The 27,979-nt window shown below is 49.0% G+C and overlaps 10 protein-coding genes across 10 annotated transcripts; 3 read left to right on the forward strand and 7 right to left on the reverse strand.

The window, feature by feature from the left end:
* Window positions 1-83: 83 nt before the first annotated feature.
* BDV27DRAFT_126774 (uncharacterized protein) lies at window positions 84-1,362 on the reverse strand. The gene is made up of 3 exons (XM_032066620.1): window positions 1,161-1,362; window positions 1,084-1,088; window positions 84-1,010 (listed from the first exon to the last, which is right to left on the reverse strand). The coding sequence occupies exons 1-3, from the start codon at window positions 1,274-1,276 to the stop codon at window positions 274-276; spliced, it is 858 nt and encodes a 285-aa protein (XP_031928549.1). The 5' UTR covers window positions 1,277-1,362; the 3' UTR covers window positions 84-273.
* Window positions 1,363-1,470: 108 nt separating this feature from the next.
* On the reverse strand, window positions 1,471-3,055 carry BDV27DRAFT_103142 (putative fructosamine-3-kinase). The gene is made up of 3 exons (XM_032064321.1): window positions 2,818-3,055; window positions 1,804-2,761; window positions 1,471-1,719 (listed from the first exon to the last, which is right to left on the reverse strand). Exons 2-3 carry the CDS (start codon window positions 2,736-2,738, stop codon window positions 1,623-1,625), a joined length of 1,032 nt encoding a protein of 343 aa, XP_031928550.1. The 5' UTR covers window positions 2,739-2,761; window positions 2,818-3,055; the 3' UTR covers window positions 1,471-1,622.
* Window positions 3,056-6,566, reverse strand: BDV27DRAFT_103141 (armadillo repeat protein). Its single transcript, XM_032064320.1, has 3 exons — window positions 6,130-6,566; window positions 4,362-6,061; window positions 3,056-4,310 (listed from the first exon to the last, which is right to left on the reverse strand). Exons 1-3 carry the CDS (start codon window positions 6,428-6,430, stop codon window positions 3,318-3,320), a joined length of 2,994 nt encoding a protein of 997 aa, XP_031928551.1. The 5' UTR covers window positions 6,431-6,566; the 3' UTR covers window positions 3,056-3,317.
* Window positions 6,567-7,768: 1,202 nt separating this feature from the next.
* phoB (regulatory cyclin phoB) lies at window positions 7,769-9,669 on the forward strand. The gene has a single exon (XM_032066621.1). The coding sequence runs from the start codon at window positions 8,004-8,006 to the stop codon at window positions 9,162-9,164; it is 1,161 nt and encodes a 386-aa protein (XP_031928552.1). The 5' UTR covers window positions 7,769-8,003; the 3' UTR covers window positions 9,165-9,669.
* A 340-nt stretch (window positions 9,670-10,009) lies between these two features.
* BDV27DRAFT_156859 (putative tRNA-specific adenosine-34 deaminase subunit Tad3) lies at window positions 10,010-11,617 on the forward strand (the record flags this gene model as incomplete). The annotated part of the gene is made up of 3 exons (XM_032072407.1): window positions 10,010-10,106; window positions 10,161-10,212; window positions 10,270-11,617. The coding sequence occupies 3 exons, from the start codon at window positions 10,010-10,012 to the stop codon at window positions 11,615-11,617; spliced, it is 1,497 nt and encodes a 498-aa protein (XP_031928553.1).
* Window positions 11,618-11,692: 75 nt separating this feature from the next.
* On the reverse strand, window positions 11,693-12,757 carry BDV27DRAFT_126790 (uncharacterized protein). Its single transcript, XM_032066622.1, has one exon. The coding sequence runs from the start codon at window positions 12,638-12,640 to the stop codon at window positions 11,849-11,851; it is 792 nt and encodes a 263-aa protein (XP_031928554.1). The 5' UTR covers window positions 12,641-12,757; the 3' UTR covers window positions 11,693-11,848.
* An 802-nt stretch (window positions 12,758-13,559) lies between these two features.
* On the reverse strand, window positions 13,560-18,422 carry BDV27DRAFT_103166 (uncharacterized protein). The gene is made up of 3 exons (XM_032064322.1): window positions 14,051-18,422; window positions 13,808-13,996; window positions 13,560-13,759 (listed from the first exon to the last, which is right to left on the reverse strand). The coding sequence occupies exons 1-3, from the start codon at window positions 18,206-18,208 to the stop codon at window positions 13,604-13,606; spliced, it is 4,503 nt and encodes a 1,500-aa protein (XP_031928555.1). The 5' UTR covers window positions 18,209-18,422; the 3' UTR covers window positions 13,560-13,603.
* BDV27DRAFT_126793 (uncharacterized protein) lies at window positions 18,410-19,770 on the forward strand. The gene is made up of 2 exons (XM_032066623.1): window positions 18,410-18,875; window positions 18,950-19,770. Exons 1-2 carry the CDS (start codon window positions 18,859-18,861, stop codon window positions 19,410-19,412), a joined length of 480 nt encoding a protein of 159 aa, XP_031928556.1. The 5' UTR covers window positions 18,410-18,858; the 3' UTR covers window positions 19,413-19,770.
* Window positions 19,771-20,193: 423 nt separating this feature from the next.
* BDV27DRAFT_103179 (chitin synthase export chaperone) lies at window positions 20,194-21,794 on the reverse strand. The gene is made up of 7 exons (XM_032064323.1): window positions 21,570-21,794; window positions 21,465-21,500; window positions 21,281-21,377; window positions 21,130-21,217; window positions 20,972-21,065; window positions 20,578-20,911; window positions 20,194-20,515 (listed from the first exon to the last, which is right to left on the reverse strand). Exons 1-7 carry the CDS (start codon window positions 21,597-21,599, stop codon window positions 20,298-20,300), a joined length of 897 nt encoding a protein of 298 aa, XP_031928557.1. The 5' UTR covers window positions 21,600-21,794; the 3' UTR covers window positions 20,194-20,297.
* A 2,167-nt stretch (window positions 21,795-23,961) lies between these two features.
* Window positions 23,962-27,975, reverse strand: erg4 (c-24(28) sterol reductase; the record flags this gene model as incomplete). Its single annotated transcript, XM_032070257.1, has 9 exons — window positions 23,962-24,116; window positions 24,188-24,299; window positions 24,410-24,661; window positions 24,727-24,878; window positions 24,927-25,010; window positions 25,707-25,711; window positions 26,210-26,477; window positions 26,543-26,874; window positions 26,936-27,975. 9 exons carry the CDS (start codon window positions 27,973-27,975, stop codon window positions 23,962-23,964), a joined length of 2,400 nt encoding a protein of 799 aa, XP_031928558.1.
* Window positions 27,976-27,979: the final 4 nt, after the last annotated feature.

Below are 27,979 nucleotides of genomic sequence, written 5' to 3' on the forward strand. Positions count from 1 at the left end.
TTATCTAAACAACATCCGAACAAAGAGTCATAGATACTATTCATGGACAAATCTCCATTAAAGAAGGGGTAGGAGGTGCAAGATTATAAAGTGAAGGAGTTTGTATTATATGGTTCCTGCAATTCTGTTTGCTGATGTGGGTCGCAGGTTAAGTGAATAACAGTTATCTTACTGGTGCGGCTGAACATATATAGATACTGTACTCTGTAGTAGTGCTAGAAACAGGATATTAGGGTTTCCTCCATGTTTCTTTGGCTCCAAGTCAGATAGAATTTACGGCACTCCCCTCCCTTCACGGGTAGCTTTCGCCAACTCACTCTGGGCCACATTGTCCGCATACCGCTTATAGACTGGGAGGTAGTACTCCTTTGCACTCGTAGTTTCTCTCACACTTCTCCTATCCTCTATCGCTTTTAGCCACTTCCTCCACCGCTGCCAAACAAGCTCATCCTCCCCCCCATTGCCTTCCGCCGGGATGCCAAGCCCACCCGATTTGTATTCATCGAAGACCCACAACCGGACCGCCCATGGGGCGAGTACCAGATCTGGCAGTGCAACCTGATCTCCCAAGAAGAATGGTCCGTCGGCATGCATTTCCCTAGTCCACTCCTTGAGGTGGCCCAGGAACTCCTGTCTTAGTCTCTCCAAGCCAGCTGCTGGGTCTTCACCTCCTGACTTGGGCTGGTATTGAAGAAATCGATGGAAAGCCGGGATAATCCGCGAGGTAACATAGTCGATCCAGATGCGTACTCGGGCCCTGTCGTAGGGGTCCGCTGGGAGGAGGCGTGGAGAGCTATCTGGATAGGCCTCCTCGAGGTACTCAAGAATAACTGTGGATTCATACAGGGGCTTGGCTGTCTGGGCACCCCCGTCTTTGACCAGGCAAGATAATGTTGGCACCAGACCGCGCGGGTTCAGTGAGAGAAGCGACTGGGGCTTGTGATAGGGGTTGACTTCGATGTATTGGTAAGGGATTTGTTTCTCTTCTAGCGCGAGCCAAACCCGTTGGACTTGAAGAGGTTAGCCAAGATTGCAACTACTAGACATGCCGTGCATATTTTAAGGCTCACAAGTGAGACACACCAAAGCTGTCGTCCAAGTCAGTAAATTTGCCTATCGTACGGATTAATAGACACAAGCTGGTACTAAAATAAACTTACGGACAAAACCACCCTGCATACAGCTTCAATGGTTGCTCCGCACGGTGATTGTCGACTAACGCTTTGGCTGCCCCTGTTGCTTCAGGGTGGACTGCTGCATCTGGAAGGGGGGGCATGTTGGAATTCTACAAGTGCGGCCAAGAGAGAAAGCAGACAGACGGGGAGAGAGAGAGAGAGAGAGAGAGAGAGAGATGAACTGCAAGTTGGCAGATGCGGGGGGAAATCTTCACTTACTACGTAAACAGTTGTGTCCTCCTTAAATACTGCGTTATTACTTCACCATGCTGAGTCAGTATGTACGATGGTGTCATCGGGTCACAAGATTATTAATTCGCTCGGAGGCAAGGACAAATACCGGGTGATTTCACTATGTAGATCTATCTAGTAGAGAACGACAGTATCTGAAACCGGAATATGCCACGCCAAAAAACCCCAAAAGATGCCAAGAAGCAACTGCTTCGACTAATTCCCATATTTCCCGATCAAATTCTGCATGATTGACACCGCTCCCGATCGATACCCAGCCCCGAAGATGGCGTAATGATTTAGATGGTGATATCTGACCTGGTTAGAAAACCCGTGGGCCTGGGTTGGACGAGGGGGAAGAGAAAAAAAATAAGAATAAAAATAAAAATAAACCTACAGCTCGTACAGCCTCACCCGGTCTTCATACTCCTCCACCGGCTCAGTCCTAGGGACAATCTTATGGTAGGCAGTGAAAAATGCCGGCCCAAAGCCTCCAAACATCTTCATGATTCCCAGCTCATACTCACTATGCGCATAGCATGCTGATGGATCGTAGACAACGTCGCCCGCCTCTTCATCTCCCTTGCACCCACCCCCCACAATCCTTCCACGGTCTGCATTGCCACTCCAGAGATCCCCATGGACAACCGCGGGTGTAATACCTTCTCCGTTTCCATTCTTGTCGTAGCCTAGATGGCCATCCCCTAGAAGGGCGGGTACTACTGTGTGTGCCGTCCGCTCCACTAGATCTCGTAGGCTAGCGTCTCGGCCATTGCGCTTCTCCGAGGTTTCCAGAATCGCCATCAACCGTTCATTGGCGTAGAAGTCTGCCCATGAATCGTGAAATCGATTGGGTTGCTTAGTATCACCACAGAAGGTCGGCACGGGGAACCCGAAACGGCGTTTCCCCGTCTCAGGATCTAGCGGGGCCGGGGTCGAATGGAGTTTTCCTAGCCTTTGAGCCAGAGATTGGCCCGTCCGGCCACCACCCCCCAGATCCAGGAACTCAGTCGCTAGGTAAAAGCTCTTTCCGTTGCTTTCTTCCAGAGGGCCCCAAGCTAGAGCGCGGGGACAAAATCCCGGTACGGAGGTCGCTATAGCATTTAAGGACTCATATTCCCCTCGGAACATCTCTTCAGCAGCTTTACCATCTGCGGATGTTTTGACAAAGTATCGTCTCTCTTCCTCATACTGTCCATCTGCAGATGGTACTGTTGCTCGAATGGTTCCTGTACTGGTGAAACCTGATCCCAAACCAGCAGTGGACAAGCTGGCTTTGGAGGGATCGGAGATGGAGAGAGCACGCAACAGCGATGCGGGGACAGGGGCCATGACTCTTGTTTGGTAAGAAGATGCTATGTGAGTTAACCTGGGAGATAAAAAGAGGACGGGAATTGATGGCGTTATGTACCTGAGAACTCGTTCCTTGCCAGGGGATTGATTCGCCGGAAATGCTTTAAGCCAAAGCCGTTCCCATGACGTATCCGGTCAGGTCCCACTTCTTTATCTTATCGATAAGATAAGATAGGTACATACAGGTATGTACAAACATACATAGATACTCATAGATACTAAGTGCTCCGTGCAAATACCACACTCGCCCAACTGAATGCATGGTATTTCCAGATAGGACAAAGCCTTAAACGTTTCCCAGTCATCAAGGATGGAAGAGAAATGGAAAGAAACAAGAGAAAGGGGAAGAAATTTTGTACGCATAAGCCAACATGTACATTTTATCATAATCCTTTCAAGATCTTTATACAACCATCCCAACGCCGACCATAGTTCATAGAGCTGTGCCTGTCCATGCAGCATGAAAACAAGCAATCAAGAGATCGTAATTAAACGGAAGATGGCAAAAGAGAACCCGGAGAAGAAAAATAAAAAGAGGTAGAAGAAGGTTGACAACCATTAGGCCTGGGTCAAGGTCCTTACCAAATGTAAGGCTGTTTTGGTTCGCTCTCGGACATCAAGGTCTGGGTCCTCTTCTAAGCGCTTCAACCGGTCCATCACCCCAACCGAGAGCAGTTTGTATGCTCGCTCACGGCAGCCGTCTCGATCACTCGAGTCATCCTCATATGTGAGATTGATTACTACCCACACACAATTTGTCCGCACATCCCGGTTGGCGTGCTCGAAGTACCCCATGAGATAACGTAAGAGATCACGGTGTGAGACCAAAAGTTGGCGGTGCCACGGGAGGCTAGCGGCGAGGTGGATGATCACATACGTGACTGCCACCAGAATCTCTGTTGGAACTTGGAGAGCTCTGTGGGAAGATGATTCTCGTTTATGTGGCACTTGGATGGTACGAGGCCGTAGTTTATCCGCCAGTGCATCCAAGATCAAATCCTGCCCGATCTCCTTGAACAAATGATCAATCATCTCGGATGCACCCGGGCCACAAACAAGATTACGCAAGAGATCAAAAGTCTGTTCCTGTACGGCAATATCGTCTTGGCGTGCTTGAGTAGTTTGGTCGAGGTCCCCATGCAGCGCAAGTTTGCGACGCCGGCTAACATCGGGGAGGAACATCTCTAAGCTCATCTTAGACGGCGGCAAGGTATCGGCCATTTTCATATCCTCATCGCGTTCCTGTGTGTCCTCGACAGGATTCAATAGATCAACTTGTTCACCTGCGGAGTTGGCTCGACTCATGCCCGTTGAGGTGCCGCTTTCCATCTCATCATCCATGCCTCGTTTAGCTAGAGCACTAGTTGGGTCTTGCGTTATGATTTGCTGGATCCACGTAGGTCCCAAGCCGTTAATGACTTTCATCTTGACATCGTTGGTCGAGTTATAGGCCACATGCTTCAACGCCCAAAGCGATTCAATCCGGAGCTTTGTGTTCGTAGAATGTGCATGCTCACATAATGTTGGAAGGATCTCTGCGGATATAATTGCCTGGAAAGCATTAGTACAACCTCCGCGCACCGAGCCACTGTATGAGTTTACCTCTTTCATTGGGCTAAAGTCCAGCGCAAGATTACATATAACTGACGTTGCTGCAATCTGCACTTCAATATCCTGGTGCCGAATCAAGGCGAATAAAGGAGTGGCTACTCCAGCGTCAATAAGACTAGTCCTTAATACGCTAACCGAGCGAGTGAGCATCCGTGCAGCACCACAAGCTGCTAATAGGGTGGGTGTAGGATTTCCATCAGCAGCGGTGTTTTTCGGATTCGATGTGTCTCGAGGATCGTTCGGGCACGGTTTGAGCGAATCGATGATATAGGGAACTACCCCATTGTCACAGATAGTCTTGCGGTATTCATCCTTGAAAGGCACCAGGGCGGCCAAGGCCTTGAGAATGTTCTCCCGGTATCGCATGACATGACAATGAATGGGAGAATATCCTGGAGGACCCAGCATACACTCTGCTGATTGTGTGCAAATAGTCTCGACCTTTTCCCCGCCATCGACATGCCACATCGGTTTAGCGTTCTCTTGAATTGGGTTATAGGTTTCCTTCAGGAGCTGAGACAGTCGTTTAATAGCACCTCCATCGACTGCATGCTTCTGTAGCTCTTGATCGTCGATAACCAGTGTAGCAAGCACCGCCGGGGCTTCCTCTTTCAGACGGTCAGTGGACAGAATCAGTCCTCCATACTGGACGCCATCATCGCCAGTTATTTCATAGTCCTTGTCAAGCATCCGGATAAGAATTGGAATCAACAAGTAACAAAGCATAGAGACTCGAAGCTTCTTCGTTAGACCTAGACGGTAAAGAACTGTGACCAGACGTGCTGCCATCAACCGCACCATGCCACACTCGGCACGGATGGTATATAGAAGCCAAGGGACGATAGCATTCTCATCGTCATCAGAGTTCGGTGCCTCCAAGATCGAGAAGGGGGTTGGGAATGAATGACTATGCCGGCGTTGGGGTCCATGTGGCTGACCAAGGGGTGGAAAATTGGTAGCACTAGCAGAAGCTTTTCCTTGAGACAGTGGAACCGATGGTAGGAGATGCTCGAGGGGGCTGGCCCCGGCGTGGCGTGGCACAGCTGAGCCCGAAAAATATGTCGATCCCCACGGGCCTGTCTTGATATCAGAAGGGGCAAATCCAGGCACCTGCTTGGGGAAAACAGTCACTATTCCCGGCGATGAGAGAAAATGCTCCGCACGCCATTTAGAATGTTCAATGATGACCGTGGTAGCACGAAGGATCGGAGCCAGCTTGGCACTTGAAGGTGCAGGGGGAGGTAGAGAACCAAGAGAGCCAGACTCCTGCAAATGTGCCTCCGCACCTGGAAGTACAAAGCCCTGAGCAACGACGAATGATGCCACCTTCACAGCCAGCGCATCCAACACGCCACAGTCGGCTAGGACCGCCTTATGGGTTTCCTCTGTGCAAAGCTTTCCGATAAGGGCCGCAGCAAGTTCAATGGATGTCTGCGCATGATAAGTGCCGTACTCCTGCCCGAGAATACGTGACAGGCAGCTGATATGTTCGTCTGAGAAGAGCAGATCGGCTAAACGTGTATCTTTTGGCCATTGCTGTTGGCTTTGCAGTGGTAGCCGATCCGCGATGTTATTCAGGGTTCGCAGGATGGGGAGAACGAAAGATTGAGGGCAATCGGGTGATGATAATATAGACAGGAGGATCGAGAGTATACCGCTAGATAGGATAGGGGAAAGGAAAGCTGCACCGCCTGATTGAGAATGGTCATCAGTTCCTGAGCCAGAGCGAAGGACAGGACTCCCAGCGTGAGAGAAATACCTTGTGCTATACTACCAAGTACTATAATTGCCTGTAGACACGTTTCATCTTCCTGCCGATTGCGACTCGATGGCTGTTGGCTTTTGGTCGGCCCATTGAGCTCGGTGTTCTTCCCGCTAGTCTGCCTGGAGGCAAGGACCTTGGCTAGTATGGGGATTATACCCCACCGGATCCAGGCTTCTTTGCGTTGATCATGGCCAATTGTCTCATTTTTAAGGGTTCGAAGCGCCGAAGCCTGCGATGATAAGGAATCTGCGCTTTGAAGTTCTAGAAGTATCGGAGGTGTTGAAGCGCGAGTCATGGTCGGAAATCACCGCCTCCCGCGGGAGGATGTCTAGCAGACCGCTTTGGTAAATAAACGAGTTAAGTAGTGAATAAAAAGAATTAGAATACGGGTGGAATAGTCCGAGGGGGATTAGAAGGGGGGTGGATAGATGTTGCCGAATCGAAGTGTTGATGCAGGGGAGGGGTTTTGTACAAGTAGCAAGGTAAGTCGTAGCGGGCGATGGTATACGAAGGAATGGCGTCTAATGAGCAGCTAAGTACATACAGTACCTAGCGTATGGAGGGGTCGTTATGTACTATTATTGTAAGATAACGCAAGAGGAACTAGGCGAAGACTATGGGAACAGACAATGAAGAGAGAATGAAGCGATGTATAACGGTAAACCCTCGACACCGATTCAAAGAAGCTGACATCCGACCGATTTCCTTCTATGAGATGTTGCTGCTGGGAGCTTCCTTAAGGTTAGCGTTACCCTTAACGGAGTATAACATTACAGAAAGTAATGCCGATACCGTCGAGTCACCGCTTTCGGCTCCCCAGGTCATGTGATGTCACTCGCCCAGGCGGGGGTTCAGTTCCCCCGAGTTCCGGATATGGGCTAATGTCAATTTCATCATGTGATTCAGCCTTATAGCAGCAGCCTTTACTGACGGGCGGGTTGATCGAAAGGGTCTCACTTTCACTTCTAGTATTCTTCCAGGGAGTGTTCACCGTGAGACCAAACCCCTGTACTTGACCATTTACCCGGTGCTGGTCTGAGGGGCGTTATAGGCAAGGTATCAGTGTATATTGCAGAAATAGATGTTGAACCTGCAGATTTAGGAACGGATGGTGGCTCCTATAGTGGCATAAGATCCCTCGATCTGCTCTTTGCACCTGACCCACGGAAATGGCATGGATGGGATGTTTTGTATACGAGGATGAATTATCCCAAGCTCTCCTGATATTCTACGGCGTACGGGGTTCGTCGGGCAGAAATCCGGTGTCCATTTTTACCCCTTAGTGCGTTACGCTTATTGAATAGATTTTTTGGTGGTACTCCGTACTGTACACAGTGTACAAATGCATGATGACAGTCCTGACCATCGCGGACCCGGGAACTCAATTGTAACGGGACGGTAACGTTCCTTATCCGTCTTGGATTCTATCCCCTGTTGAAGACCTCCGATTGGATAATGGTAGAGAAAATCGTTATGTCTGTGACATATTCCCTGATTTTTGCCTGAACAATTTCTGCAGCTTTACCTGTATTGTAGGAGGGAATTTTTTTTTTCTTTTCTTTTTTTAAATAATTTTTTTTCTTTTTACTTTTTCTCTTCTTTTTTTAAATTACCTAAATATGCCCCCCCGTTAATTCCTTTCCCCTCTTCCCATCTTCTTTCCTTGGAACAGTTTTCTATTGTTAAAATAGTTGTTCCTCATCGCTTTCTATATTCAGCTTCTTCTATAGAGCTGAAGCCCCGCAGATCACGATGCGCCAGGGCACGCGGCCATTCTTAGCAGCAGCAGCACAAGGTTTCGCAGCGTCTGCCAGCCCCGTTGCACGTCGTTCAGTCGTGCGCCCACGTGGTGGTATCGTTGGGCGGAGATGCTAGTTTCATCGCCCTCTCCCTCCTCCGCCCTTCGCCCTTCTCCCTCCTCTCCTCCCACTCGCCCTCATCCCTCTCTCTCGTCTCCTCTTCCTCGTCACTCGTCGACGACTATTTCACATAACCAGCATTATGAGCCTGCCGGTAACCCGACAGCTGCGCCCGGTAGTCACTTCTCTCCTCGTTCTTCCCGTGTGGCCATCGAAGAGCTTCGTTCAGCTCTAAATCGACACACCGTTGCCTCGTCCCCTCCGGGGCCCTCAGGGGATCTCCCTTGCGGTCGCATGTCCGCTGGGCTGACCTCCCTTGGGGGCGGAAACAGCACTGCCGCGTCTACCGCTGAAAGCGCCGCCGCAGCCGCCGCCGCCGCCAATACCAACACAAATCCTTCAGGTGCCCCTTGTTATACCCACAATAACGGCCCTGCTGCTGTAACTCAAGCCCAGGCCTCCGCTCCCGCTCCCACACAACACCCCGTGGCCGCCTCAATGCCCGCTCCAAATAGCGCCGGCACAGGGTCTAATAAGCGTAACAGTCCGAACGACCCTGTCGCTAATGGTGGGCTTGCAAGCGGGATCGGGAGCACGGATTTGGAGGGCTCGCAATCGAAGCGGCTGCGTCCCTCCAATCCCACAGTCAAGTTGCTGCCGGCTCAATATGAACTGGCTGATCCTCGGGATATCGTTGTGCTAATCTCCAGCATGCTGATGGAACTCATTCGGTTCAATGACAAAATCCCGCTCCACCAAGGTCGACTGACTCGCTTTCACTCTCGATCTCCTCCGCGGATTTCCGTCAATGACTACCTGCAGCGATTGACCACTCATGCCACACTTTCACCCCCGATCTTGCTGAGCATGGTGTATTATATCGACCGTCTTTGCGCTCTTTATCCAGCCTTTACCGTCTCTAGTCTCACCATTCACCGATTCCTCATTGCCAGTGCAACAGTTGCGAGCAAAGGACTGAGCGATAGTTTCTGGACGAATAAGACCTATGCTCGGGTGGGCGGTATCAGTATGACGGAGTTGGCTCTTCTTGAGCTAGAGTTTCTTTTCCGCGTAGAGTGGCGCATTGTTCCTCAGCCGGAAGTGCTTGAGGACTACTACCAGAGTCTAGTTGAAAGATGTGAAGGATACGAGATCCTACGCGAAACTTGAAGGAATAGGTTTCGTTGCAACACATGCCTTCTATTTCCCATTTGCTCGACCTAGATGAGGTTTGAGATTACTTGCATAGCATGCAGCAGCGTTGGTCACCGTTTTTAAAATTCTATGAAGGGGGTCAGCGATATCCCCTGTTGTTTTAGTACATATTACGTTAAAAGAAAGGTACAGACAGATGACTGTGCTAATACATAAATCCAACTGTGGTGGATGATCTTTTTCTTTTTCTTTCTTTTCCTTTTTTATTTACCCATTTCTTTCGTGTTTTCGGTTGATTTATTTTTGTTTTTTCTTCATCGCATCCATTTCTTTTACTATATTTTCAGGCTGTATATCGAGCTATATTGGTGTTATTGTGACCGGCGTCAAGGAGAGTACCTACTATAGCACTGTACCTACTACCCTGAAACAATGTGTGCATACGACTAAGTACTTAAAGCCGAACCTTACTGGTCGTGCAATCATAGTAGTGTTTTCATCCAATCATCATTATCAGGCTGATCAATCCGAACGCAACATAAAATGATGACGTTCCTCCCTGCCTCAGGCTATAACCTGCTAGTCTCGAAACAGCTGAGGGTAGGGCTTAGGTCATAGGGTACAGGGTTGCTGCGATCCATGGAAACATGTCGATCTCGACTTCTCTATCAGTCCTTCCCTCAATGGAACCCCGGCGATCAGAAACAATGCAATTTCCGCCGTTGCAAGGTCAGAAAAATGCAGTGAACGAAATCTGTTAGCCCCTACACATTATTCTTCTTTGAGCGGCCCAAATTCCCCGTCGCTAGCAAGTCGATACCCCGCGACCCAAAGGGTTATTTCAAAATATGTACGACCCAATGGATATACAAGAGATACTCGGCGGCGTAGAGCCACTTCCTGGAGAGGTTATCCCTGTCAGAACTGTTCAAGAGGCGCGGCCCCGTGAAGAATTCGGTGCGTTCCCCCACCGGCAGGGTGGAAACTGGCGGCGCAATTAACAATTCGCAGCGGATGCATATGTAACAGAAATTAGCGTGAAAAGTGCTTCGAAAGTGATAAAGTAAGCTTTTTTTGATACAATCACTACCTGGGCAGTGCATTGACCGGTAACAAACAGGGCTTTGGATAGTGCCTTTCCTCGCGATCCTTCTCGTCCTCTGAACCATCTTCGACGCTTCGCAAAGCATACCCAGCTACCCGATGGCCTACGATCCACCCTTATAAAGGGAGAATCATCGACACAGACCATTTTCACTCTGATTACACCTCCTTTACCCGAAGCAGAAACAATTCAGAAACTATTGGCTCCTTTTGCGCCACCATCAGAAATCCCGTCCGAGCCGACTCAAGAGGTAGGGAATATTGAACTCCAGACTATTTGCGTCCCACTGGAGCCACCCTTGACGGTTGAACAAGCTGAGAAATGGTCTAAAACCATGTGGCCCGTCGTCTTCAACCCTGCGACCCCTAGAGCTACTCTTGCGCCACCTCCTCAAACCTTGAACCGTGTTCTTGACTCCATCAAGCCGAAGGCAGGACGCTATCTAGCCCTGGCGCGCAAGGTTGCCAATGAAGCAGAGAATTCTGGACTAGGACGCGGGGTTGGCGCAGTGGTTGTCGATCCAGAACTCGAGGCTCAGATTGGTGCGACCAACGAGAATGTAGGAATCCATTGGGCCGATGCTATTGTGGCTGTTGCAGGTGACGTACGATACGCACGCCCAGAGGCCGGAGCAATGTCAGAGTCAGAACGACAGCTAGGTGCAGGGCCCAATCCCAATGTGCAGAAGTATAATTCAGACGTAGAAGGCGGACCGGAGCTACACGCGCTAATGCGCGCCGCCGACTTGGTTGCTGATGGGAGACGTAAACAAGATGGAAACGAGTCCAACGAAAAGATACCTTTGAATCGATTGGAGGAGTTTTTCCTTTCTCAATCGGACGTCTCTTATTCCAAGCTATTGGCTGACCCCGATGATTCATCGCCTGTGCCGGGAAAGTATCAGAAAACAGATACCGGAGCCATCCCCAAATCTACCGACAGTTCTCGAGAACCTCGACTTCGCTCGCGTGCTCAAGGCGGCTACCTCTGCACGGACCTTGACGTGTACTTGACGCATGAGCCTTGCATTTGTTGCTCGATGGGCCTTCTTCTTTCGCGGTTTCGGGCGGTTATATTTCCCCGACAAGGACGGATGATAACGGGAGGTCTGGCATCGGAACCTGTCATTGCACCAGTCCCAGTGTCGGACCTCGCGGACGAGAACTCTGAAACAACGCAGGATCAGAATCAGCACGAGTCAGAAGATAGAAAGCCCATTGAGCATGCCGAACCCCAGTCAGGCCGGTTGTATTATGGATTGCACTGGCGGAAAGAATTGAACTGGCGGGCTCTGGGATTCGAGTTCGTCGAGGAGGGAGTCACAGAGCAGAGTGCTGAGGAAGGCCTGGCCTTTCACGCATAAAACCTACACAAGATTACAAAACACCATGTACTATATAGACCTCCGGAGACACGATCTACGAAATAGGGAGGGACATAGAACTTAAAATCTGATGACAGTATCAATGATAACCGGTATATACAACCAAATGCTCGATTGCTTCCTCGCTATTGAAACAAATTCTGAGGAACTAATAACTCACAACTTCCCAATCCCAAGATCCAGCTTTGTCCATCACACACTAGCACACTCTCAAACAAGCGTCACATAGATCTTAGCAATCCGCTGATCCACATGAGCATACTGCTTGATTCCCTTTCCATCCTCATCCACCCCCTCCTGGTCCTTAATATTAAGCTGGGCAACAATCTTCCCCCGAAAGGGAGCAGGTGGGTTCGACCAAACCCCAATAACAGCATCATGGAAGCATGGAATCTCAATGCCCTTAAAGCCCTTACTCGCCGCATCGCGCATCAGCCAATGCGCCGTCCGCTTCATCAGCCCGTACCCCTCGTAATCGGCCCTCGTCGAAGTTCCATTCCTCATCAACGTCCCCTCATGCGTCGTCACCTCTCCACGAGAATCGATGTCAACCAGCCGTTGCAGTAGCTTGGGGAATAAAGGCAGCACTCCGAACAGCGGCTTCAGCCGGTCGAGATCTAGCGGATTAGATCCGTTGTAGCTCATCGCTACTGAGACCAGTGGGAAGTCCATCTGTTCGATGAGCTGCTCGTTGGTTACGGTCTCATCGTTCAGGTCCCAGTGGAGTTTGCCCCCGGTTTGCTCGGACGAGGGCAGTTTGTACTTGTATTCCTTGTCGAAGACGCCGTAGGATAGGCCCGAAGCAATTTGGTGCGCGATTAGGTACTCGCTGCCAAGGAAGCCTTGGTAAAGGCGCCTGGTCTTGTCCATCGGGTAGACGTTGGGCCAGATTGGTGAGCAGAAGACATTGCTGTGGATGACGATTGCGTTGGCCCAGTCTTGGTGTTCGAGACCGAGTTGGCGGATCTCAAACCGGGGGGTTAATCTAATGGGGCTTGACATGGTGCAATGTAAATATCCTTTAAAAGGGAGAAGCAGGTTGGAGGATGAGTTTGAGAGTGTTTTGGTTCGTGGGGTGTTCAAACGGAGGAGGGGCCAGGGTTGTACTACTAATCAAACCCATGTAAGCTGACGGTGTTTACGTACTATCGGTGGTACGGTCTTCGTCCAGACTCCGCGGATTCTTGTATTGAAGTGTAGAGGTGGAGTTTCCTATGTACAAGAGTTTCCGTAGGATGGGTTCATTCTAGTTTCCTAGAACAACCAGACATGTGTAGTCCTGCTTTTCGCTTCTCTCAATCAGAAAAGACCGTAGCAATAGAAGGGAACCCTTCATTTACGGCAAAGTCAGGTTGGTTGGCCTAGAGTTTGGTAGGGCCACGTTCGAATAGACTTGGTTTGAAGTGGGTTTAATCCCTATAATAAGAAACCAAGGGGGCAACGACGTCTAGATTCACACAGAATTCACACAACTGAAGCCAAATCTACACCATCCAGGTATAAAAAATCATTAAAAGTACCATTCGCCTAATATGCATCAATCTTGTCATAGCCATTGCTCATCTCAGCCATAACAGCCCTTTGTAGAGCTAACGTAGGTATGCCCAAGGCCGCCCACCATAATGTCCTGACACTGTCAAGATGGAAGCACTATCTTTTTTTCTTTTTCCTTTCCTTTCCTTTTCATCTATAAGCCATTGCCTTGCCATACGTCGATACCCGAGGAGTCCAGGCATGAGAAACCTCAAATTAACTGGCTGTTCTCTCTCTCCCTCTCTCTTTTCTTTTCTTCCCTCTTTTTTTTTTTTTTTTTTTTTTCATCGCCCACAGATATCACCCTCCTTTCTGCCATTAATTGCATTAAATATGCGTGACTAACATAAGACAAACCAAAGGTAGTTGATTATTCAATTGCGGCCTCGTACGACGGCATCAAAAAGTGCACCAGGTGAGTAGATCACAGATCTAGCCACGGAGCTCTCGAGCGCGGCGTGAAAGGAAGGGGATTTTGCGAATAACAGGGTCATGTGGTGCGTTTTTAGCGACAGACATGTACAAAATATCCAGTCGTTGGAGGAGAATATCCATGATCCTGGGTGCAACTTCCCGAATGTCCGGATCCTAAAACATGTCAGTAAGATCCGTATGCCTTGATACTTTTGTACATACCATAGGATTTACTGTCTGCAGAACAACTTCCAGCCACTTAAGGCGTTCTGCAACATTTGTTTGCAGAGATGAGGTGACCGCAACTCCAACGGAAAGCGTCACAATAGGGGAGAGGCCGGTTAAGTAGGCTGGGTCTAAGCTGATGAAGAGGTTGTCAAATAGATCTGCTTGCTGGTTGGATTGAAGCCACTAGTTGCATAACGATAAGTAATCTCTTCGAAGCATGTTGAAATGGGCACAAACCTTGACTGAACCCTCTTCGAATCTGCCTTGGCTCATTAACTGAGCAATCTCCGCTAGTTCTGCGTCCTCGGCAGACTGTGTCTCGCTAGGTGTAGCAGCCATGGCGCTCGTCGGCTGTTGCGAAGCTTGTCTGTTTTCTTGCTGACCCACGGCGCGATTAAGCCTCAAAACCTCGTTCTGGAAACTAGCCTGCGCCGCGGCCATTGAAGCCACTGTATCTGACAGACCACGGACAAGATTAGTGAGCTGGTCGATTTTAGCGGCATCATTCTGACGTTGAACCTCGTATTGCTTGAGATGTGCCTGTAGTTGCTTCTCCATGTCGGACCCAGCCTTCTCTACAATACGTGTAGAAAGAGTATTGAAAGCTGGCGTGACCGTGTGTTGAACGGCATTTGATATTTCGGCTTCAAGACCAGGCAAAAGCTTCTGACCCACAGCTTCCGACAGGGACTTCACAATTTCAGGTTGCTGGATAGCACGGGAAACAGTGTCAGGCAGAGCCTGGCGTAGTTCACGAGGAAGGGAAGCCCCTATTTGTTGACCGACAACATTATCCAATTGTTTACCGACAGCTGCCGATGTTAGGTTTGCCAAAGCAGGCACTACTTCCGACTGGATGCTGCTCGAAACGATGCGTGCGAGATTCTTTTCGACGTTGTTAGAAAGAGTGTCAGAGACCAACCGCAGAACTTGATCTTGCTTGGCTGCGGAAGCCGCATCCCAGCTGCGTCGCTCTTCGTCAAAGCGCTGATACAGTCCTTCAAGTTCCCGACCAAGGCTCTTGTTAAATTCAGCAGACACACCGGTTTGCAACACCTCCACGTGTTTATTCCAGATGTCGCTCGGCTCGACGCCACTGGCATTAACCGGCGCAGCACTGGTTGTGATCGATTTCGACACATCTCCATTAAGTTGTTCAACAGCGGCCTGAGCCTGGGTCGCGGCTGCAAGGCCCTCACTTGAGCTAGTGACGGAGGGAGCATTCGTTTCTTTTGCTTTAACTGGCGCTTCAACAGGAGTTGTACCCTTCTTTTTCTTCTTCTTTTCAGGCTTCTCCCCGGCATTGGGTGGAGTTGCTGACTCGGCTGGCTCTTCCCCTGCCTTTTTCTTTGGAGCGGGCTTACTGGGAGACTGGGTCCTTGAAACAGTAGCACTAGCCACAGCGCTGGCTTCGGCGCCTGGATCAGGGGTCTTCCTGGCAATCTCCTTAGGTGCTGTCTTAGTTGGAGTGGGCGCAGCGTCACCATTGATAGAAGGATCGTCCGTAACATACGCCGGAAAAGTTTGAAGCTCGGAGATGTCAATAAGTCCTTGCTCCAAGGCATTAACGGGTCGGATGATCTTGTTATCGGAGCTCCAACCAAGATCTTCCTTCTTGATGTTCAGGCAGGTTACTCCCCGTGAGTGCATAACGTAGAGCTCAAACAACCCGTTTTCGTCTCCGGCTGTCTTGTTGATTGGAAGAAGGTCCAGACTTCGCAGCTGACCCTTTGAAGCGAACGAGATCTCTCGAATGCCGCTCATGCATGCAGTCGATTCTGGTTTGGGAAGGCTGCCATCCTTTTCACCTGAGCGTTTGATGAAGGAGGCCTGGGACATGGACTGTAAGTTGTATCTGGGTGCAGACAGATGAACAAAGTATATCGAGTTGCGTGTAGGATGTCCAACAACGATAATACCGGAGCCGGGATGATATGCGACACTACAAATAGCATCCGACTCGTTCTCATGGGGGAACTTAAGCTCCTGCACAGCCTTGCCTAGCCCAATATCCCAGAGCTGCAAGGTGTGATTCTGCTTAAGACCAACTAAGACGTAACGAAGAGCCATAGACTTCACATAAGGGCGCAACTTGTCAATGAAAAGCACAGATGTTGGCCACGACTTCTCAGCAGGAGAGCCGGTTACAAAGGTGTTCAATGGTACGCGGACTTCCGAGGGACTGGGTCCAATAGCGAAGAAAGAGGGGTTATTAACAACATCACGGATGTCCCAAAAACGCAAACGACCTGTTTTGTCTAGGGAGGCAATAACAGTGTCATCGTCACTGAACATGAAGTCCTTGCCGGCCTTGCCGGTAGATATCTTCAAGGCACGCTCTTTGAAAAATTTCTCCGTGTTAACGGTACGCTGTGTGCCGGAGACACCGTAACTGAGGTTTGCAGCAGATTGCGGAGAGATCACGTAGATGTTTTTGCCGCGACCTATTGCGAAGAACCCTGGATGGCGAGAGCTCCGTTTGGCACGCGTTTTCAGCTGGCCACCCGAAGTATTCTCATCTGAGGCTGGGAACGGAGGGAAGATGAGACTCTCGCTTTCCAAAGCATCCATTTCAAAGAGGTCCTTGTCTCCATTCGAAATCAATGCCCAGTATACAGCACCACTAACGCCGATGCCCAGGACCGCCTGTTCATCGGATGTACCTGTCGTTGTCTGGGAGGTACAGACAGCGACATTAAACACACGATCGCGGGTGGAGCGGAACGCTTGTTTGTCACTTCCATCATCCTGGCGGATTATTCTCATACCTCCATTCTTGGCCAGGGCATAGACGATGTAATCGGAGGTAGCTGAGGTCAGCGAGCGATCCAATTGGTCGAACTCCTTCTTCAATCTTGCGATATCCATGATTCCATCATCACGAAGAGTAGTAAGATTATCAGAGTCTTGGGCCTTCACGGAAATGGAAATAAACGGCTTCAAGGGGAAATTATGTACCGGTACGATACGCTCCTCTTCCTTCTGGGCGCTATCTTCAGCACTCTCCCAGCTATCAGCTAAAGCATCACCGCCGCTATTGTTGGAAGTCTCCTTCACAGCAAAAGTATCAGCAGTAGTATCCTTGATTGTCCCGGGATTTCCATTCTCCTGGGCAGCTTCTCTGGCTTCAGCAGCGGTCTCTCGAAGGTGGCTGGCGATCGACGACAGGGTCTCTTGCGTGTTTTCTTCCCGAGTCATCAGCACAACAGGCGTGCTCTCTTCCTTGGAAGCTTTGGCGACCGCTTCATCAACGTCGCGAACGATCTGGCTGACGAGATTATCAACTACTTGGGACACAGCTTCCTTCTGCTCTTCTGCCAAGCTCGGAGACTTGGCACGTGCTACCTCCTGAGTGGTCTCTTCCTTAGTGATGATTTTCTTGCTTCCCGTGGCCTCTACGGCAGGGCTCTCACTCCGAGACTTCGGCTGGGGAGTTCCCTTGCGAGGAGAAGCAGCGGCAAGTTGGTCGAAGGGGTTGACGTATGTGAACAAGGTCTCCTTGCCAGAGGGAGAGGGCTTGGCCTGATGAGAGGCGAGAGCATCCGGTTTCCCGGTCATGATCTCCTCAGGGGGAGAGCCTAGAGCCAGAGACTCCTCTACAGCCTGAACTGAGGCCATCGTAGGGTTTCCCGAGACAGCCTCGGCCATAGGAGACTTCTGGGGAGAAATAGAAGTCAGCGGCTTAGAAACTGGCTTCACCGGTCCCTCAGAAGCTTCTTGGCCTGGCTTGGGGCGGTTGAGCAAGCGAAGCAGCATCTCCTGGGTGTTCTCGGCGGTGGGAACAACCGAGTTTTCACCAGCAGTGACGGCGGGTCCAGATTGACCAAACTGCGCACCAGCAGGTTTGACAGGAGCCGCGGCTCCCTGTCGGCCGAAGAGAGTAGCAACAAAATCGGACGCGGAGATGTTTCTCGCGTGGGACTTCGTAGCTTCCGGGCCAGCTTCGTGACTGTGAGACGGCTTCGGCTGTTCCAGCCCGAAAAGCGACGGCTGCTGGGAAGCCGTAGATGCTGCAGACTGGTTGAACTTCAGCAGATTAAGCAGATTGGCAGCACGATCGGGATTCTGGGGCATCGGCTGATGCTGCTGGGGAGGGAACATCTCCCCACGCGACGTTGGAGCATTAGGACTGAGAATGTCCGAGCCATGATGAGGCGGAGTATTCACTGGGGAGGGACTGTGAATGGTGGACGAGACCGATGGGTGGCGGTAACCATGCTGTTGCAGCTGGGGATGAGGAAAGCTCTGCCCGTCATAAGGTGGCTGCTGGGGACGTAATCCGGACTGGTACTGCTGAGAATACTGCATGGGAGCATCCTGGCCAGGCGTATTCGACGGAGAAGGACGTGGCCTGATGCTCGCGAGCAGAGCCTGGAGATCATTGGGGGTGGACATTTCTGTCACTCGCCGCGGTGAAGGCGACCTCCAACCGATATCCAAGCTCCAACAACGTACTTTTCACGAGCTCTCTTTCGAGAGCCAAAAGGAGAGTAAGCAGCTGAAGCTGGTCTGATAAAAGAATGAGATACAAATGATAAGAGAGAATCAACCGATGAAACGAAGCCAAATGACCGACTATTATACAAGGATTGAGGGGGGGAGGGAAGAAGTTCAAGAAGGAAGAAGAACAGAAATCATCAAAAGAGAAGAGGAAGCAAAGGCCCGATGTGGCTCTGTGTGTGGCTAGAGTGCGGCTGTGAATTACACTAGGTGACGTATTGATGGTACGGTATTATTTCCGTCCGATGATGCTGGAAAACCCTCAAAAGAAGCAGAAGGACAACAACAGCACCGATGGAGAACAAGTGCATGGTTTGATGGATGATTATTATCCACTTATTTAGACTCACCTCAAGGGAAAGTGTCCAATCTGTATATCGTGTTTTTTGCTCCATCTTTCCCACCTGCTGTGAAGCCCCAGAGCCTCTGAACTCTCCTTCGCCACTGAATCTCCGTCCCGCTCTTCTCTTCTCTCACAACGGTAACTTTTTTTTGATCGGTGGTATCTTCGACGCACGTCACATAGCTATCAGCTAGATCTCAACATGTTTTGTCTACGAAGGTGGGCTACCCAGCGATGCCCATATCACTTCCGTTCGATAGGCCGAGTACTAATAAGTGTTACCCTTTATATAGCTGGTTACCTCTCCTATTCATCCCGACCAATGCCTCCCCGCTTTTCATTGTCTCCTTCGTCACTCTAACCTACATTCTCCATCGTCCATGTATCTACTGCTCAGCTCTTCTTCTAATCCTCTTTATCTCATCCTGTCATTGGTCAGATCGCTGTTTCTTTGACCTTCGTGGTGACTGGTTTGCGCCTCGCTACGCTTCCGACCCGAGCGCCTCTTTGGTCGCTCCCAACGAGACAGTCGCCGGCTATATCTTGGAGACTGTGAATACTACGACAAAAACCCTGGCTGGTGTAGTAGTCGACGAGGCGCAACGTCGTCTGGCGCTGAACGGGTCGTCGGCTGCCGCAGGAATGGGCGGGTTGGGACAGGAGGAATGGACTGGGGTTGGGCTGGAGTGGTTGCGCAGTTTGCTTGGACGACGGGAGTGGACGATACCCTGTGTCGACGTCAAAGTCCGGCTATAGAGATAGTTTGCCTTGGTGCTCTACTTGCGGCCGATCGAATATTTTCCTTTCCGTTTCCGTTTCATTCTTGACAAATCTAGAATGGTTTCTGACAATACAGAATGTATACCCCACGCCTGCCACGACGAAGAGCTTTGGAACGTCGAGCAGCAAGTGATCCCTTTCAGCAAAAACATAGGATACTGATTCAGTGGTTACTCTTTGCACTGCCTTCGAACTTTTCGCCCGCGCGTATATCCTCCGCACTTCTGTGCGACAGTTGACCGGGTTTGACGTTTTCTTGGAAGGCATTGTATATAAATAAACTCTAATATATTCATCTGCTAAATAGCTTCAAATAGACAAAGTTCATATTCGACTTTAGGAAGCACGTGAAGGAGCGTGCCGAGTTGATGATGAGGCGGTTATGATGCAGTTTAGCCTCGAACGGGCCACAACACACGTATAAGGACTTCAAGGTCAAGGATCAATTATGTAGCGTAAGGCATGCACTAATTACAAGCAAATAGGTATCTAACGATAAAGGGAATACACCAACAGTGACCAGATGCTTTTGAAGATAAGCAGATCACATCCACATCATGAAAGAAGCAGTAAGATCGTAGACAAGCATAACCACGCCGAGGCACGTCAAACAGTATCATGAAGCATAAAAATATAGAACAGAGTATCAGCATGGTATCAAAACAGGTCTCTCTGTGAGTCTCTGTTAAGAGCGTCAAAAACAGGAGTTCAGGAAATGAGTATAGGCATCGAATATTCGGAGGTAAGGATCGTGAGCTAGTTTCAGTACTATAGTCGGGCAAGGATCGTCGTAGAGTAATATGGGTCAAGGTAAGACGAAAGCTTGGTCTGAAGTAGGGAACGAACAAGTAGATGAATCGTCTAGTTGTATCCGCCGGGTGGTCCCGTTGGCATGGGCCAGTCGTCTTCGGTGATACTGCTCCAAAAGACCCATATCATAACTACTGATAGGAGGGTGAACAGAGTCTCGAACAATGCACCGTTGATCTTCCCGTTCGTGGCCTGACAGAGGTGGGTGCTGATGACATATTCGAAAATCTGGCCGATAGCGAAGAGCAAGCCAGCACCAGATAAGTAAACTATTTTCGATGTCAGAGAATGGCTGCCTAACACTGCAGAAGGGTTAAGAAGGTAAACATACGCATTGGACGGGACTCGCCTAGTATCCGGATCACCAACACGGCCTCCAAAACGAAGAATACCACCAGACAAACGAGTGGGAAAAGTTGGTAGAGCACATAGAGAGCAATGTTTCGGTACTCGGTTGACGGGTCAGGCTTGAACTCGCCGGTCCAGTTGAATCCTGTATCCAAAGCAATATAGCCAGTGCCAATGAAGAATACCAAAGCGGACGCTGAGATGAGACCGAGCGACGCAGGCGTGCCATCATCGAGAAATTGGTAGCCCACCAAGGCGTTCAACAATAGCACCCAACATGTAGCGGTGATCGCGGCGATGTGCGCTGCAGAAAATCCCTGCATGTGACTGTTAGAATTCCTAACTGGTTATGGCTGGGCAAAGAAATCCAAACATACTTTCCGGACCGCTGCGTCCAGAGGGAAAGCACCAACGCTAAAAATTTCGCAGATTTCGATAACTATGAAGCCGAGCAAGAACAGTTGTATCTCTCTATGATATTCCCCAAATCAGCTGCTGGCCATTGTCTTTGTTTCTGTTCAATTTCACTGTGTACCTTCTCCCCACTGCTGCCTGTTTTCGCTCAGACCTCCATAGCAGCAAAAACGATGTTAGGATGGCAATGAAGGCAAGTAAGATAGAGCCTGCAACGTGTTAGTCTCCAATCGCACGAATTATCCTGCACGGACTTTATCATTATCTCATACCTAGATTTCCCAGATTTCGATTACCACTAAGCGTAATACCCGTGAGCGGGCAACCGCCGAATGCATTGTTAGGGGGTTGGTTTTTGTCAACGAAAAGCTAGACGGAGGATTGACAAGTCAACGACAACCCTGCCAATTAAGTAGGCGTGACGTTAAAAAGCAAGGGAAAAGTCGCTTCACATACGTTGCAGACTGGTAATGTAGAATCTCGACAGAAGTCCTAAACGGATGGAGAATCGGCGGTCAGCATAGTTCCGGAGCCGGCATTTGGCGTTTGTCGCGAACTCACGTGGAACTTCCCAAATTGCGTCGAGCCCATAATTTTGATAAACGCTTAAACGAGAGATCATGCGAGATATGTAGGAAAGCAAGAGAAAGTGGGCGCGGTGTGGTGCTGGTGGCGTGGTAGTGCTGGGGCTTAAATTGGTCGATTTCCTCGGACCCGCTGAGGACCGTTACGATCGGTCCGGCGCAGATCTGAGGCGCAGAACAAGCGGTATGATTGCTGATGATTATCGGTATTGATTTAATTCGGACGGCTCGTCAACGCCCTTCGTCTCTTGAATGAGGTGGAGGGGAATTCACGGATTAATAGGAAAATGTTCCGGATTTTTGACACGTCAAGTTGTATGTCAATAACTCTGCAGCGTGACGAGACCAGTGGAGAGATGGACAAATTAGGAAGTAAAAGACGGCGAGGTTGAGCAAATTAACAAGATACCGGGGCAACCGAGAGAGCAGGCGACGTATGTACTATGTGTGGGACCGATGTATACTGTATGTACAAAGAGAGAACTGTCAGGTTTTGAACAGGTCGAAGGAAAATGTAGAAGACTGGTGGAGAGAGGGAAAAAGGCGATGGCGGTGTTGGTCCTGGAAGTCGGCAGAGGGGGAGGGAAAAAAAAAGAGAAGAGAGAAAAAGAAAAATAACTGAGTTATGGATGTGCTGTAGGAAGAGGCAAGTGGTAATTCTTAGCCAACAATTTTCATAGGCGCAAAACGGCAAAAGGGCACTAAAGAATGATGGTTCGTCTCGACTTAGACTAGACCCAAGACCTAGTGGATGAAAAAGTGGGCAAAGCACAGTCTCCAGCCAACTAATTTGATACTTTATTCTTTGCCGATTTGAGAAGGATAAAAAATTAAAAAAAAAAAAAAGAATTTAACCCTGCAGCAAAGATGCAACTCAGGAACACAAGTGGAAGATGGTTGGTTGGCTGGGCCCTCCCGTCAATCAGGGATACCACGCGAGGCTGGTGAGGCTGGTGAGGCTGGTTAGCCTATGATCATCAGTTGATGGTGATATATATTGATTCAGTATGTTCAAATCGACTTCACGGTGGTGGATGAAGTATTAAGATCTTAACTTGTCTCCTTCCACCCTTACATATAGATCGGATGTAGTTCACCCATGGTTAATAGTTGGTGTCCCTGGACTCGGGTAAGGTTCCCGTCCGACGTGATGGACCATTTCCCCAGTTTCTATTTCTGGTATATTGATTGCCTGAACACTAAGGAACCAAGAAACCCACATGGTGTCTCTGCCAATAAGAACCTCTCCGTGCACTAATTGATGTTGGTTACTTGGTATCTGCTAGTAGTACTTAACAGTACCTAGGTGAGTATCTCCAACTACTCCTCGGTAACTACTAAGCATTTATGGCATCATATATTATTCGAAGAAAACGAACTCTTCAAATCATAACATATCAAGATTCGGGCAATACACAACCGAATGGTAACATTGGAACCACAGCTTTTGTTTTTGTGCGAGTATGTGAAACGGTTCCATGAAAGGGAATTATCGCAACCTCAGCTCCCACTACAAGCCGCTGCACGCCACTGTGACATCTCAGCCAAGGGATATCCCCCCCTTCCTTTTTTTTTTTTTTTCTTTCTTTACTTTCATACAGATTACACGATAAAGTTACACAGAGACGACGTCTTCAGTCCCCACCCCCTCAACACCAAAAGGATGTATTTGCTATTAGCAGAGTCAGTATTTACTAGGAGTATTTCTAGTCTTCATTATACTCGAGTCGGGCCAGTCATACATGCACCAATGGATTTAACATTATTACCGCGTAGTAGCAGTAGTAGCGAACAAATTTTGGTTCCCTTATTGGAAAGATAACTCTATCTGTCTTGCTCGATCCCGATATAATCCGGTATAGGTAAGGAAGGATTCTTAGGACTCTGTACGGAGTAGACACGAATGATTTATGTTCTGCAATACCTTTTTACGCATATACTTCCCCAAGACATCAGATTGTTCTACGTTAGCTATGTACCTACCTACGAGAGTAATCTAGCCACGCGCACAATGGAGCTAACCATAACGACGCTTCTGTAAGACATTATGCATTTTTTCCAAGAAAATGTGTCCGACTATATTGCACAGTAGTGTATATCGTGGTTATGCTGCCTTGGACCTACTCAGCTACTTAACTGCTGTTTTACTTTCTTGGAGCTAAGTCGTCCCTTGCTTCGCTTATACCCACACACATACGTTAGGTTCACGGACTTCCTTGCGGAGGGGCTCCTTGTAGGAGGATATTTCAACCATTTCAGAAGCCTGACATGAGTACGAATCGAGGGTCAATTATGGAGTCCTTCATGGCAATCGTCCAGATTCGTACGCAACCACTACCTACTGCGATTCTACAGGTCATACGAGCTTTTCAACATACATCCTCGATCTCCAATTTCTTGCCATCGTGCTCACCCAGGTCCAGTTTCAGTGTCCGTCCAAACAGCTCGAGTAGCATCTCGAAACAAACCTTGGTGATGGCAGGGTCATATCGTCCCTTGCTCAGTTCATCACGAATAAATGCGTCTATCGGATAATAATGTCAGTCGGACCAATTCCAAGTGCTATTATCTCTCTTAATACAATGGGCAACGTACGTTGAGCCCAAGCCACCTCGTAAAAGCTAAACAAGACCCCCTTGTCATGAAGTGTTCTGCGAATCAAGTCTCTTCCTTCCGGTGGGACATGGTTATCGTTTTTCCCGAAGATCTAGCACTCCCCGTTAGACTATTGCACAGATGGATTTTCTTGAGAGAAAGGACCAAGTTGCCGAGAGCCATTCGGGAGAATTAGTTTCATGTGGAACGGGAAACACTTGCCATTATCAATTCTCCTTCAATATCCCCTGCTTTGGCTAAGCTATCATCGTTTTTACCGGCGGCAAGGGTCTTGCTGTGGATGTCTGTTGCAAAGTAGCATACTGCTGCCTTTACTCGACTATCCAACGCACAGCGGTACGCAAGATGGCCACCAAGGCACATACCCGTCGCGCCCACTCGACCATTGCACGTGGGCAGTGACAAGAGATAGTCGACACACAGTGATGCGTCCTCATCGTACGCAGCCAGTTTCTGTAATCTGATCAGCGGAAATCCCCGTCAGATACCTCAGGTTTCTGGGTTATCAAATGTCATACCTTGCTGACTTTCCATTTGTTGCCTTTATCCGTGTCCTCGGCATTGTATTCCAATGGCTCTGGACCGGTGAATTCGTGATAGCTAGAGGGAGCAGCGCAAATATATCCTTGACCAGCGATTTGCCTAGCAAACCGTGAAACAGGTCCAGTCACTATAGAGGTTAGGGCACCAGAAATTTGGGGAGTGAAAAGCAAAGTACCTTGATAGATCTCACTGAATACCACTACGCCAGGGAATCGGGCCTTTGGATAGCCAGGGATAGTGGGATGGAATACATAGATACCTTCATAGACACAGCCATGTTAGCTCGGTGACCTCTACTCATCAATGAAAAGAGCCCATCTGAGCCTTCAAGCTCAAATCTGAAAAGATCTGAAAAGATAAATTGCAAGGAGAAAGCCTCACGCATGGCTCCATTCCCATCTGCCTTGGTTGGCACATCGTGGAAAGACTCTTGAATTAACATTTCTAGCTGAAACCGTACGTAAATCGTACGATAATTTGCGATTACAACGCGTGATTGATTAATTGATTGATATGTCTTGGAGACTTAAATCAAATGAGAATTTAGCTTTCAATTAGCTATCAAAGGTTAGCAGCGGGCCTGCGGGGAAGATTGTCCGATAAGATCGAGGCCCCCTAGTCATGTGACTCGAGATGCGGGAGGAGCTGCCTGCAATCAGAATACTCAGCTTGGCCTGGACAGTGTAGAATGCCCATAGTTTCGAATATATCTGAGAGTTATTTTCAGATCCGATGCCACAGACTGGAAGAGGCGATCTTCAAGCAGCCAAGAATACACTATGCTTTTGGTCAATGTGTAGCAGACACCCGCTCCTTCCTCATCAGTCCTCCTGCCATCCTTCCCTATCGGTCATCATCTTTTGTTGAGCAGAAACCATAGTTTTAGAAGATAGACAACTACTTCTGACCTTTTTTTCCTACTGCTTTCTTTGCTCGTAGCACAATGACGACACACGGATGCTGCTGTGCTGTAAATTGCTCAATTAATACCAATAGATCGATTGGACCCCGCCACCTGCCCTGCGATCAAGATTAACACGTATAACGCCAGTCCCAAAAACCAGCCCACGTTTTGTACAACATTTTCCTCCCTTCGAGATTAGATATTAATAAAGAAATAGAGCAAGATAGAAAAGCACGTGTCCCAAAAAGATAGAAGCCAATCAATAATTTACATCGAAAGATACATATTAAAATCTAAATCAAGATAAAAGAAAACTCATTGCTGGGGGGAACGAAGTGAATACCGATGCTCTAAGCAATGGCCACGAGCGGAATTCACAGCAGAGTCGGCCTGTGAACAATAAAGAAGCATACCCAAACAATCCCCATAGAACTTAGAGAACTCTGGGAGGTGGGCCACCCATAAGTGCAGCTTTTCGCAACGCGCCCGCTAGTAAGGTAGCTAGGTGACATTTTGCATGTATGGCTGTTTTCTCAAAACACGTACTTTATAACAGATCAGTCCACATATTCCACTGCCAGTGATTCAGTGAGATTGAACTTACAGGAATGAAAAGATAAGGAACCCGTCTTTCATACTCTAACCACGCTTCACCGTATTTGTTGCGACAGCGCTGGATATCTCGCAAAGCACGGTGAGAGATCATGCATGCAAAGAATACAGGGTAGAACCAAGGGAATGGGCTGCTGAAGCCAGTGATAAGACCCCAGTTCAACGCAAAGAAAAGATCGCACGTGTAGTGGATCTTACGAGCTTTGCCGTCTGTGCACATGTCAGCTCAATTCATCTGTCATTCATACTCAAGAATAATAGTATAGTTCACTTACACCATCCATCCACCAAGATCTTGGAGCCATCTTCAGCCGTGATGGTCTTCGGGTTTTCCAATGTTTGCCATGGAAGCTGCGGGAACGTATTCCGAAAGACCATTGTTCCGCGCTCCTGCTGACGGTAACGGTTCTTCTGACTATTGGTAGTATCCCAAACCCAATATACAAAGAGATATGCAATATAGAGAAATGTCAAGAAGTAACGGTTCCAGTGATAGGTCGCCGGGTCATGGTTGGCAAGGTAGATCGTGCAATGGCAGTAGCTCAAGGGTACGCCAGCAAGATTCCAGAAAATTAGCATGAAACCCCATTTTTCATAGTACATATCCCTGTCTCAGTGTCAGCCGGCTGACAATCCTTTTCTTCGCGGCTAGCAGAATCTGGGCTTACCAGGTTGACACTATGCACTCCTCGCCCTTGGAGCATGCATTTGCGTACAGGAAATGCGCCATTAAAAGGAACCCTACCTCTCCAGAGACGTAGCCGTAGACTTCGTATTGCCTGGCTGCAGCACCCATAGTGACGAAAAGGAGAATATACCAAGGGAGGCGGACTTCAAAGAACATCTTGAAATCCAGGATTCCGAACATTCGGGGATTGAGTTCGGCGCCCATGAAGAAGTCATAGATGGGATACCCTGTCATGCGATGTTGAGTTCCACGTGCCAAAGCGGAGAAGTATGCAACGAAAGACACCAGAAATCCCGAGATGATGGCGACACTCATTAAAGAACCGAACTCGTCGATGATAGTATATAATTTGAAAACACCGGTGAAGTGAAGTATCAAAGCCAACAAGATACTTGTGTAAAAAGACCATACGGCGGAGCAATAATATGGCAATTGCTTTCCTCCGAGGTGCGGCAGAGGGCGGCCCATGACAGTGATGCCTGGTAAGAGCAAGTAGCAAGCGCCCTCGAAGAGGAAAAACACCCAGTAGATGGTCCAGGCCTTGATAGAAGGAAAAGCACCCACGTAGGCCAAGTTGGCCAGGTGCATGATGAAAGCCAACGTGCTCTGTCCTTCTGAGGCACGGGGGAACTTGCCATCGTAATAGACGGCACCAATCCACATGTAGTACATCAGCATTGGAAACCCAATCATCATAGATAATACACCCCAGGAGCCACCAAATTCAAAGTGTCCACTATAATCAACCTTGGGATCCTTGCCCTCTTCCCAACCGTCGACGATTCGAGATTTCTTATCGGTCGAGATGGCGTGTCCGTTAGTCGCAACTGGTTTCGCTTCCTCCTCCGAAATGTCTTCAGCTTTGGTCTTTCCGGAGGTGCGTCTACGAATCGCAGATTTAGGTCCCCTCATAATGTCAATCGCGGAGTCGGATGTGTCGTCCGTGTTTGTCTCTGATGCCACAGCGCTGCTGCGAGTAACCCGACGACCTGGAGTCTCAATGAAACCGGGACGCTCCATTTTC

The sequence above is a fragment of the Aspergillus caelatus genome (assembly GCF_009193585.1).
Source record: "Aspergillus caelatus strain CBS 763.97 unplaced genomic scaffold BDV27scaffold_68, whole genome shotgun sequence".
Classification (NCBI taxonomy): domain Eukaryota; kingdom Fungi; phylum Ascomycota; class Eurotiomycetes; order Eurotiales; family Aspergillaceae; genus Aspergillus; species Aspergillus caelatus.